The 11,549-nt window shown below is 46.5% G+C and overlaps 1 protein-coding gene across 1 annotated transcript; it reads right to left on the reverse strand.

Annotated features, from left to right (window-relative positions):
- Nucleotides 1–510: 510 nt before the first annotated feature.
- Nucleotides 511–10,656, reverse strand: NARFL (nuclear prelamin A recognition factor-like). Its single transcript, XM_009865164.1, has 11 exons — nt 10,621–10,656; nt 10,349–10,444; nt 9,144–9,287; nt 8,699–8,831; nt 8,200–8,334; nt 7,743–7,861; nt 6,533–6,662; nt 6,238–6,310; nt 2,901–3,035; nt 1,712–1,869; nt 511–749 (listed from the first exon to the last, which is right to left on the reverse strand). Exons 1-11 carry the CDS (start codon nt 10,654–10,656, stop codon nt 511–513), a joined length of 1,398 nt encoding a protein of 465 aa, XP_009863466.1.
- Nucleotides 10,657–11,549: the final 893 nt, after the last annotated feature.

Raw genomic sequence — 11,549 nt, forward strand, 5'->3', positions numbered from 1 at the left:
CTGGACTCCTTCCAACAGATCCACGTCCCTCTTATGGTGGGGACACCAGAACTGTCCTGGCAGAGACAGCCTTAAATCTTTGTGCTGCGCAAATGCGGTGAGGCCTGGATGAGTGATACTGTCCAGGCAGCGCAAAGCTCATTGCAGTGAAGCTACACCCCAATCAAAATCCTTCAGCACCTTAAATTCACCGATTCTGGGAGGAACAGGGCTGTAAAGGGAGAGCAGACTTGGTCTTAAAGACCGCGTGGAGGCCAGGACACATCACTGCTTCATTTGACACGTGCCCCAAGTCAGCATTTTGGTTTTATTTACAGCACTTCAGCGCTAAAGCTGTAGGAATTAATGCTGCCTGCCTACAGGCACACTCCCTTCTCGCCCCTCACCACTCAGGAACTGCAAACTCCCAGTGATGGCAGCCAACTTCAGCTGTCTTTTGAGAATCTTAAATAGAACTGAGTTGAAAAAAGGCACTGAGTATCCGGCGTCCGGGCTTCACAGCATCGCTCTTCACCACTTGATGTTAAACCCGGCGCTTGTTTTCTCCACCGCATGGTACTCGGTGTGCAAAGCTTTTGCAGCTTTTTCCGAGGCGGCGCCGCCCAGCCACCGCTCGTACAGCTCCTCCACTGTCCTGTTCTGCTCTGGAATTTCAGTCTTTAGGGACTCGTACAACTTCTCGACCTGCTGAAGCTGCTCCTTGCCCGATTCACCGTCTGGTTTGAGCTGACCGCCTCCGTTTAAACAGCCTACGAGAAAACGTCACTGAGGTTAGAAAGCACTTCAGCCTCATCGGGAGGAGGGCAAAAAACCCAGCTGGTTAATTTACTCTTCAGCTGCAAACAATTACAGAAATTAAAGCACTATTATAATTGTGGTTTACTCCCCAGTTATCTAATAGCAGCAGAGTGAGATGGTTGGCCTGGTGTGCCCCAGGGCTAACGGGCTATGGAAGGAGGCGGGGATGAGCCACAGAGACCAAGGTAAGAAGCAGCTTGGAGCTCTGGCTCTCATCTCGTGCCTCCAGAGAAGGGCCAGCACATAATCCAGGTGAGGAGAGCCTCGGAAGCTCAGCTGAAGGGATGATGAAGGTGCTGGGGGTATGTTCTGGGCTCGCTGTCAGGGTGCAGAGCTGAGTTATGCAGCGTGTGGTGCCTGGGCTGGGAGCTGTGCCGGCCCTCGGGGAGAGAGTGGCACCTCAGCATCGCTCCGGGCTGCGGCCGAGCTGCCCGTGCTCTCTGCTGGCGTGTCCCAAGGGACACGTGTCCTCCCGCTTGGAGGGAGAAAAAGGAGGGCTTGCACCAAGTAGAAAAGGGAACACAATAAGTTGGAAGAGACTTTTTTCCCCCGGCCATAGGAAGCATTCTCTAAAAGCGTAATGGTCAGTTTTGTGGAATTTTAGAGGAAGAATCTCGGGTGCCAAAGAGCTCACAATACCAGGAGGACTTCTTTAAAAGCACTAATTACGCTAATTTTGTGCAACGGTGCTCAACCGTAATTGCTTAAATCCTGAAGGACTGGCTTCAAGGTAGGGCGATACACACACAAGCTTTGAAATTCTGATGCCGCAGCTATTGCGACTCGAGTTTGAGGGCTTTGCCACAATATTGGGGCTGTGAGAAATCGCCTGTTGCTGTTATATTTTGGGTGTAGTTTCCTACAGCTTCTTACAGCTCTGGGTTGCAGCAGGGAAGTCTCTGTGCAGCCTTACCTGAGGGGCAGGCCATGACCTCAACGTAGTGATAGGGCGATTTCCCTCGTTTCAGCTTCTGCACCAAGTTCTGGATGTTCCGAAACCCGTAGGCCAGAGCAAACTGGAGCAGGACTACTCCATCCTTCTCCAGCGTGACCTCCTGGAAGTCCTTGTTTCTGAGGAAGGAGAGCAGACAAAAAAAAAAAACAACTAAGTTGCTTCCAAATGAGCTTCTATTTTAAACTTCAAAGAGCCCTGTGCTAAAAATGAAGTTCTCTGTAAAATCTCAGTCAAGAAGGCTGTCCCAGTTCTTCGCCGCCCTGACAAAGCAGAGGGAGGAACCGGCTTGAGGATCCTTTTCCAAACGTGCGTGAGGACCTGCTGCCCACGCTGAGTTTGCTGAAGAACACCTGTATCGAATAAATCCTTAAGAGCCGAGCAAATGGAGCCTGGACTGAAGTTTCATTGTGCTGGCCCTTTGGAGTTGGTTTCAGCCAACGTAGACGTCAGTGAGGCCGCTGAGGAAACCTTTAAATTGCAGCGGGTCGTAAAACCAGGGAGCAAACTGTTACTGAAAGCTTCCAGACTCCTAAGGCTAGTGGAAATACCTGTTCCTCATAAAAGAATAAGTAACTTGACTTTTATTAATTTTTTCATGCTCTTTCTTCCAGTTCCTAGACCAGGGCATCCTAAACATAAATACTGCTAATTGGGGATATAATTACTTACAAAATGGTACGTTAATATCATCATTGGGAAGGCGGCAAGAATTTTGGCTGCCCAAAACTCAAGCGACTTGTTTTCTTTCTTACCACAGCACAGCTAAAACAGCGGCTCGATGCAGATCTTCTGTTCAACAAGGTTAGGAACAAATCTAACGGTCTGACTGCAGGTGAGGAAGCCCAGATCCACATGAGCGCTGTCTTTTAAATTACTCTAAAAATTGTCCGCAACTGGATATGGGAAAAAAATCCCTCAGGCCAGGCAAAAGTGCGTGGGTGGTGAAGGGGCTGGGAGTCTCGGAGGGAAAGGCGTGAGGAGCGCTGGCTGATTTATCGCTCGGCAGCTGTGGGAGTGAGAAACCAATTCCCATGGACTGAAGTAAAATGCTTCACGTTCAGCTCATCAGCTGGACAACCGTGTGAACAGAACTGCAGTAAAAAAAAATTAAAAAATCACGTTTTCTCTATGACTTTGAACTTCTTACTTTAAAGGTTTGTACTGAATTGTATCCACTTGAATTCCAAAGAGCTCCTGGGCCGCGTGCTTGTACACATGCTCCAAATAGCCGCCAGAGCCACCTCCGGCGTGGCCGGTGAGCTCTTCTGCAGCGCTACGGAACCTGGCGGAAAGGAAGAAAGAAACGTTTTTAGGGGCATCTCTTTGATAAAACAGAACAGCTGGCGCAAACACAAAGGTCCAAGGGGACTCGAAAGCAACGAGACCCAGCACAGGCTTGGTTGAGCTCCTCTGAGCTTTTCCTTTTCTCCTGGGAATGGACCATTTCGAGCTCCAGACCCCGGCAGGTTTAATCTCGTGCTGCTGAGCACCTTCTGGGTCAAGCTCGGTGGCAATACCAACACTTGCCACAACGAGGCCCGACTCACACGCTGCCAACTTCATCTCCTACCACCAAAAACGCCTTTGGGAAGGTCTGAGTTACGAGGGCAACTACTCGACACGTGTATTTTGTCAGCTCCCTGTTTAACACCTCTACAAACACCCCGGGTTACGCTTCGAAGCGGAAGGAGGCAAATATTGAAGTGATGGTGGGATGGGCCTGTGCGATCCAGGCTTCTCTTGGAGAGCACAACCCAGCAGAACTCTCCTCTCAGTGAGGAGCCATCTCGTCAGCGCTGACGCTTTTCTGCAGCATCGACAGAAGCAGAGTTCATCAGAGAGTTGCACGTTCCAATGTGGGCTTTTTTTCTGTGTGTTTTTTTGAAATCAGTTGCTTTAGATGTGGTTGCTGGGATGTGAGGGAATGCTTTGGGGAGACATCAGCACTCCAATCTAAGCACGGAGAGGTGAAATCCGTGTCGCTGTGGTTTCACGTATTTAAGAGAAGCGGACAACCCTATCGGTGCTGGGACGTTTGCTCTGGACGTGGCTGCCCTCAGCAGGGTCCTGCTTCGAGTCCACCCCATTCTGGGTGTTGAACAGCTACGCTAACGTAAGCTCTGTAAATCTAGTTCTGCACAAACGATTCCATCGTGCTGACCCACCGAAACGCAACCAGCTCTTCGGAGGTCAAGATAACGCTTCTTGAGAAGAGCTTGCCAGATGGAAGCCGCAACAATAGCCTTTGTTAAGGGAGAACAACAAGATGAGGGAGCTGCTTCCAAGCACCCGCAAGGCGGTGACACTCGCGTTCTCCTCCGACCAGCTGCAGAAGGGAAAACGCTTGAATTCGAGCCAAACGGTTTCAAGTCAATTCGAAGATGTTGCCTCTCGCAGATAAAAATCTTCACTCTGGAAGAACTGCAGAAGGCAACACTTGAGCCTCAGAAACTATTTTTAATTCCATCTTGTTTACAGGAACTCGGCTTCATTACCAAAATGTTTCAGTGTGTCTGGCCTCACGTACCACCGCTCTCTTAGAACGAGGCTGCCAGCGAGCTTTGGAGCAAACGGTCGTACCAACAAAGGTCCCGGGACTTCTGGCACTTTATCTCAGTTCTTGCTGCCAAATGTAATAAGCTCTTAATGGGCTTTTCCACGTGCTGGAGGACAAAGCTGAACATCAGCCACCGGGCTGCTTCTGTGACTGCTCCAAGTTCGGAGGGATACGTGCTGTTTGGGACCAGTCAATTTAGTGAGTATGTTAAAGCCAGTGAAAGGTCACGGAGGCGCTTTATCACCACGAGCATGAGGCCCGGGGCCCAGAATGTACTCCTGCGAAGTTGGCCAGAGGTTTTTATGGAGTAAATAGATGTTCAGTTCCATCTTATAACTGACACTTCCAGAATGTCAGCTCCTAAGGGAACCCGAACACTTTGGAATTTATTTTTTCCCCTCTCCTCTGTTCTCCATTAGCGGTACGACAATAAAGCAGGTAGAACAAAAGTACTTCTGAAGTCGTACTTCTGGGACTTGACCATGCAGGCATTTATTCTAGCTGAGGACACTTGTCTTTTTTTGTTTTGTTTTGTTTGCTGTGAGGCAGCCTTGTGCGTAGGCTCCGTCAAAACCACCCCCATTTCATCTTGGAAAAAGGGTGCGGTAGTGCAGATAGATCTGCGTTACTAAAGGTGAAACCTGCACCTGCTGATCCACTGAAATGTCACAGAGGGAAACTGAGGCTCTGGGCATGCACACTATTTTTAAATGTCTTTTTTTTAAACTAAGCATTCTTACAAGAAAGAGATTAGATGGCACCAGACTGCCTCTACCTCACATTCTCCTTCTTTTCAGAAGCACAGGAGCGACCGGTGTTTCTAACAATTCAGACTATCTAGCACAGCGAGTCTCAGGTAACGACACTTTGCAGCTCTGTCAACACGCACGGGCTGATCAGACAGTTCTGGAGCCAAGGCTGCTGGGGGCACGTGGTTGCACTAAAAAGGCTTGAAGCCTATTAAGAAACAACCCAAACTTCAAAGCAAGAGCGTCATCTCCGGCGCAAATCTCTCCTAAAGGCTTCGCGGTAAATTCTGGAATCGTACGCTTCATCAGCTTGTCCGGTCCTTAAAGGTCGCCACACGTGTAGCCTTCCTGCAAAGTGCTGCAAAGACTTTTGTTTTAAACTAAAGAGAAGGCTTTGGTTTAGTGTTCAGTGTGGAACCACCGCTGCCTGTTGATTTAGACGAGTAAAATGTGATTTTGATGTTTCCATAGTCACTTAGATCTCGGCGCAGTTGTCGCTTAACTAGATGTTACTCTTCAGCTGAAGCAACCAAAATCTCATCCGGTTTGCACGTGTTCCGGATCTCATTTTTTAGCAAATAAATACTCCTAGAAATTAGGTGAGCAACCTAAATATTTCTTATTTATGCTTTAATTCTGGAATCCTTACAGTAGCTCTGATAACTGGGAACAGAGACAAGTGAACTGAGCACGGTGCAGGAACAGCCTTTGTTTAGCAAACGCTTTTATCACTGATCGAGGTTCTTCCACTTTTCAAAGTCTGCAGGTAGATTTTTTTTTTTTTTTTTTTGGTGGGTTCCCACCAGTTATGCTGTGACAGGAATTGAAGTAAAGGACTGCCAGGCAATTTGTACTTCTCCACACGACTATTTTGCTGTTTTACTGAGCTAACTATAGCACTCCTGCTGATTCACAGCGGGAGTTACTAATTCTTGGACTACTAAATCTAGAATAAAGAGTTACAGACTTTCCAAAAGTGGAAATTCATCATGTTCTGTACATCAAGTATTTTATTGCACAAGTGTACTGATTTGAACGAAGCAAGAAAGCAAATCAAATGCAAAGACAAGCAGCCTTGTGCAGAACAGTGGCGGAAAGGAAAATGTTGTTGAAGAACTCTATAAATATCGGATGAAAATAAACAGGATGGAAGATGCAAATGAGATTTTTGTTCTTACATGGTATCCAACGGAGCAGGATCTACATCTGAGAGAGATACTCCTTCTTGTTCCAACAACTTCAGCACTTCTCCTAAAACAGAATCACAGTTGTAACAAGTTCTTATTTGGCGATAAGGGAAAACAAAAACCCGCAGACCAGCACATAAGACTGCACCTGCAATTTTTACCAGGACTGACACGTAATTATCCAGCAACGTCCATCCTCTACTGGAGACACGGCGTTATTAAAACTAGCCAACACCTTGCTTCGAGGCTTCTAGAAATTACCTCAACTACAGGAGGCTCTGCTCACCTGTGGTGATCACACAGTCCACGTCACGAGTCTGGTACTCTTGGTTGAAAAAGTCTGGCCTTGAAGCCTCCAGCTTTTTGTCGTAACAGGGCATCACTGTGACGTGGTAGATCTGGTCGGGTGTCAGGTGCTGGAAGAAAGAAGCAGCCACGCTGTAGGATCGGCCAACATCAAACTTACCTTGAGGGAGGTGTTTTCCAGGTATAAACAAGAATGACGAATCTAATGCCACCACGCCTCCAGAAATATTTTCGTTCGCTACTGAGCATTTCTTTTTTTTATACACACACACCTAATTACATATAAATTCAATTATTTCTCTCACAGGACCTAATTTTAGTTTGCAGTGGAACGGTCTCATACAGGTTTCCCCCCATCTCCTTTTGCTAACCCAGGCAAAGCCAGTGAGCAAATTCCTCATCACGCAACCAGAGCAGATCCTTCCTCCGCGCTCCTAAACCCCAGCCCCTGCAGCAGCAACGAAGAAATCATCTGGAGTCAGACAAAAACCTCGTGACCATCCAAGAAATCAGCAAAGGCCGCGGAAACAAGTCATTGACTCGAGGCCGTTGTTCCAGTATCTGGTGCCAAGCGTTCCACGCAGCTGCCAAGTTTTGCGACAAGTACGCAGACGATGGCGTTCGCTTTGTGCAAGTGTTAAACCGCGGCTCGTTAATGGACAATAAATCACAATCAGAAGCGGTGCTTCGGTTTCTTACTGGAGTAATCTAGGCTATCAGTGTAACTCTAGACTTTAAATGTCAAATTTACAGTTGGAAAGATTCCAAAGGTTAAAGGCTGAGACCAGAACTAAGTCAAACTGGAACAGAACGCTAAGCTGGGAACGAGCGAGTAGCTTTTAGACATGATCCGCACGTATGCGCTGACTGAAGTTTTGTCTTTGGGTGATTTATTTTAAGTTATTCGCCAACTTTAAACAATGTGAAGATCTCACACGCAAGATGGGAGCATAAAGATGCAGAAAAGCAAGTTTCCGTGGCCTTCCCAACTGACACACAGAGGTTTTGAGCAGCCCATGCAGTGTGTGCTTACTGCTGCTTGGTCCTACCTTCTGGTGAGATAAAAGAAAAGTGAGAAAGGTGCTGCCTTTTGCAAGATAATTTTCACCTTTAATGTGCAGTGTGTAGCAAAGCAAAAAAAAACCAGCAGCTTGGAGCGCTCAATTTTAGCAGCTGCTTCAGACCCTTACCTGCTGTTCTGCAAAATAGGTCTTGACCAAGGAGCCCATGACCTGCTGGGGGGATTTGGTGGTGCTGATATAAGGAATGATGAAGCTGCCGTGGGTTTTCTCTGCATAGCAGATCCAACCTGAGAAAAGAGCGTAATTAAAAAGTGAAATGCAAAAATAATGAGCAGCCCTTCACTGTGCCTGCCCTCTGCCCGGCCCCAGCCTTAGGATCCATTCAGAAGCGTTTTCAGCCTTGCTTCAGCACAAAAAGCGAAGGAAGTGCAACATGAGATTAATTTGACATCACTCCTGCTATTACTTACCACCATGATCTCTTGATATCATGCAGAGAGTAATCCTCAAAGGAAATTTATCCATTTGAGCCTTTCTGGACTAGCTTTTTGATATTTTTGTTGTTTGTTCTAGTGTACTATCGATATGCCATTTCATTCTTTCTGTAACTGTTTTATGACCGTACCTGGACAGGCAGAAGCGAGCATCGGCAAAGCCTGTTTGTCTTCAGCTTGCCTTCGAAAGCGCGTTACGAACTCTCGTTGGCTCTCCAGCAGGCTGAAGTTTCTTGAGAAAGTTGTATCAAAAACGTAGTGCACACCTAGGCAGTGCAGGATATGTTTTAAAATTCACGACAAAGACACCGCAAACTACAAAAAAAAAAAGCCACCAGTCAAGCCAGATTCACACTGCTCGGCTCACTGACAGGTCGAGAGTGAATCTTTTATTCCCAGCACAGCGAAAGGAGCAAAAGAGACAGGAGGACGGCGGATTTAAAATTTCAAGTTCCTTCCTTCCAGCCCTCCGGGTTTATTACAGGACTGAAGGCGCAGATAGTTTGTGTTTTAGCTGATGCCAGTTACAAAGCATTTGGAGTCCACAGGGAGGTTAAACCGCAGCGACTTGCTGCACTTGTAACAATTATGCCTAACGAATCCCCCAGCAGCCCCCTCTGCCACACTTGCCTAAACCCTTGAAGAACGCGGTCAGCTTCTTCGCTGTTTCCAGAATGTCCATTTTACACCTCGCAGCCAGGGAAGCTCTGGATTGTGGCGAAACAGAAACCACCACCAATTTCTGTTCACTGGGAGCAGCAGTCTTTGGGGGAAAAAAACCAAACAACACTGTTCAGACAATACTAACAGCGCACACGTGGAACTTTTGGCTCGCGAGACCATCAGAAAGGATTTCCCAGCTTAACTCCGAAGTCGGTGACTTGTTATGTCAAAGGTCCTTTCCAAACCCACGATTACTTTTTAAAAATTGGAAAAACCCACAACAGTGCACTGAGAATGTCCCCAGATGCTTCAGATCTCAGGAACTGATTTTGACACGTGCACTTTCGACACGCGCTTGTGCAGACGCTAATGGATCCAGGCTTCCAAACTCCACCACCACTTTGTCACCCACCTTGTTAAAAGCCAGGATTTTGCAGAGCTCTTCGTGGCTCTGCTGAGTGATTAAGATGCTCTCCGCTGAGGTAATGCAGCCGCTACAGGCTAAACAGTCGTTCAGAGTAATTTTAGCCTTTTCCAGTTTTTGCGCCCCTCCATCCTGTAAAGAAAGAGCTTAGAGTCAGTTCTGGTCACACCTAGAATTAGGCAACAGTTTTCGCATCGTTACAATATTTGGGAACAAAAGCGTTGCCCTTTCAACGCTTTATCAGTAGAAATATATCTCTTTTATTTTTAGTAGGATGAACAGGAAGGCAAACATCTCTGAAGCGTGCTGCTTCGGTTGGGGTTATTTGGCACAGGGGTGCAAATACACTGAGGAACTTCAGGGAGGTTTTCTTAAGACCCAGAACTTCCATCAAACACAGAACAGTTCCTTGGGCCACAACTATTCGTGCGATCTGCTGGGCTAAGGTTGCTCCAAAACACTGAAATGACACCAGCCCACGAGCAAACGGGGTCTCTCTTCGCTGATGGCAAAACCGCAGAGCAGCAGTTCCAGTTGCCACTGGAAGGAATGATTTTTCATAATGTTTGACCTGAATAAGTTGGGTTTTCCCATGAGACTCTCCTCTGAAACGTCACTTCTCAATAAAGTCATCCGGAGCAATTAGGTGCTATTAAATTAAAATTTTAAAATAAGAAACCAGACTCCTCTGGAAGTGCTGTATCCCCCTTTTGTAAGTCAAAAGGTCATTATCTGCCTGAAGTTAAAAGTATCATCTCTAGGTGAATTCCCAGCTTGGATGACTAAGTTATAATTGGTTCTGGGTAAATGGGAAAAATCATGCAGCAAAACTCAGGATTAATTTTGGAAGCAGGAGGCTTATGAATTCTGCAGGCTATTTAACCAATAATTTGAAAATAAGAAAAGCCATTGTTGCAAACGATCTAGGAATTGCCAATACTTAAGTGCTGATGGCAAAACAGACTCCTCAGCTCATCACTAACGTCATCGTTTCAGAGCATAAAAGACTGATACAAAATCAGAAATTGTTGGACTTTGAAAAAAAGATAGGAGAACGCTGACAGCAACAGCAATATTTTTCTAACACCTTGGTCCTCTCTGAGGCATTAAATCGCTGTAAACTATTCAGACCTTAACAATATATTCCTGTTTTCTGCGTATTTTGCACAACAATGAAGCGAAACCTCACGTACCGGATTGATCTGAAAATAGCTTCCATCCGCTTCAATTCTGATCTTAGCTGCTGCATTTCCAGGCTTTTTTTCCACTTTCACAGGTTTGATACACTCCTGAAAGGTAAAGAAAGCCCCAAAGTAAGGACACAAGCAACGAAGATTTAACAGAAACAAGAACGATCAAACCCAAACCGCCTAGTTCTGGAGGGAACGCTGGATTCAGGCGACACTGGATTTACTTACAGCTTCTATAACCACCCAGGGAAAACGGAAAAGCAAGAACTTCTTACCCCTTTTCTGCAGAAGGAGCACTTTTCCAGCATCATACCAAAACCCGAGGACAACGGCGCTATTCTTTCTGAAGAACACAGCTACATTTTACGGAGCCTTGAAAGGAGACTTGCCCGCACAGCCCTCCCCTCTCAAAATCCTCCAAAGGATCGTGCATTTCTCGCTGCAAATTCGAACCGGTGGAGGCGTGGTCACTGCAGCCAACACACGCTCGTGCCAATTGAGTTTTATTTAATGTCACAAGGACTCTGACGACCTCAGACGGACAGCTTCCAGTTTTCTGTACTGCTCTACGCTGGAGTCTCAAGGGTGTTTTTGCATTTTTTTTTTTGTGATTTTTTGGGTTTTTTTTAGTTTTTTGTTTAGGCACATTATGACTCCTTGTCCTACTTCTACAGCCAGGATTCTCTTTGCTTTTTTTTCCATCCTTCCTCTGCCAACATCTTCAGGTCGTGTGTGTGTGTGTCCCCCAAATTAAATCAGCTTTACTACATTTTGTAGGATTCAGAGACTGGCAGGAACAACTCATTATGATTCCTCACTTACGCTCACGGAACAAAACAACGATCTCTACTTGAAACAGAAAGGTGGGTCACATTATTTATGTGAAAGACTTCGCTAGGAAACCCAAGCACTGCAAGGAGAGTTAAGGGATTTGCTATACCCCAGTCCACTGATCTCATTCCAGGACAGTTTTTCTGCTGTAGCTGACAGCAAATACATCCAGGATTACTATTTGTGCCTTAAGGCTCTGGAAAGAATAGTCTTGACCCGTTCTTGCTGCCCATTCCCACCTCCGCCACGCGCTCCTGAGCACCTGCACGGAGGAGCAGTGTGAAGCGAACTGGTTTAGGCTTAAGCTTTTTTTTTTTTGGTGGGAGAGGGTCTAGATTAACGTTTAACAGGGCAGTTTTCAGATACCGACTGG

This window comes from Apaloderma vittatum, unplaced genomic scaffold, assembly GCF_000703405.1.
Source record: "Apaloderma vittatum isolate BGI_N311 unplaced genomic scaffold, ASM70340v1 scaffold39402, whole genome shotgun sequence".
NCBI classification, from domain to species: domain Eukaryota; kingdom Metazoa; phylum Chordata; class Aves; order Trogoniformes; family Trogonidae; genus Apaloderma; species Apaloderma vittatum.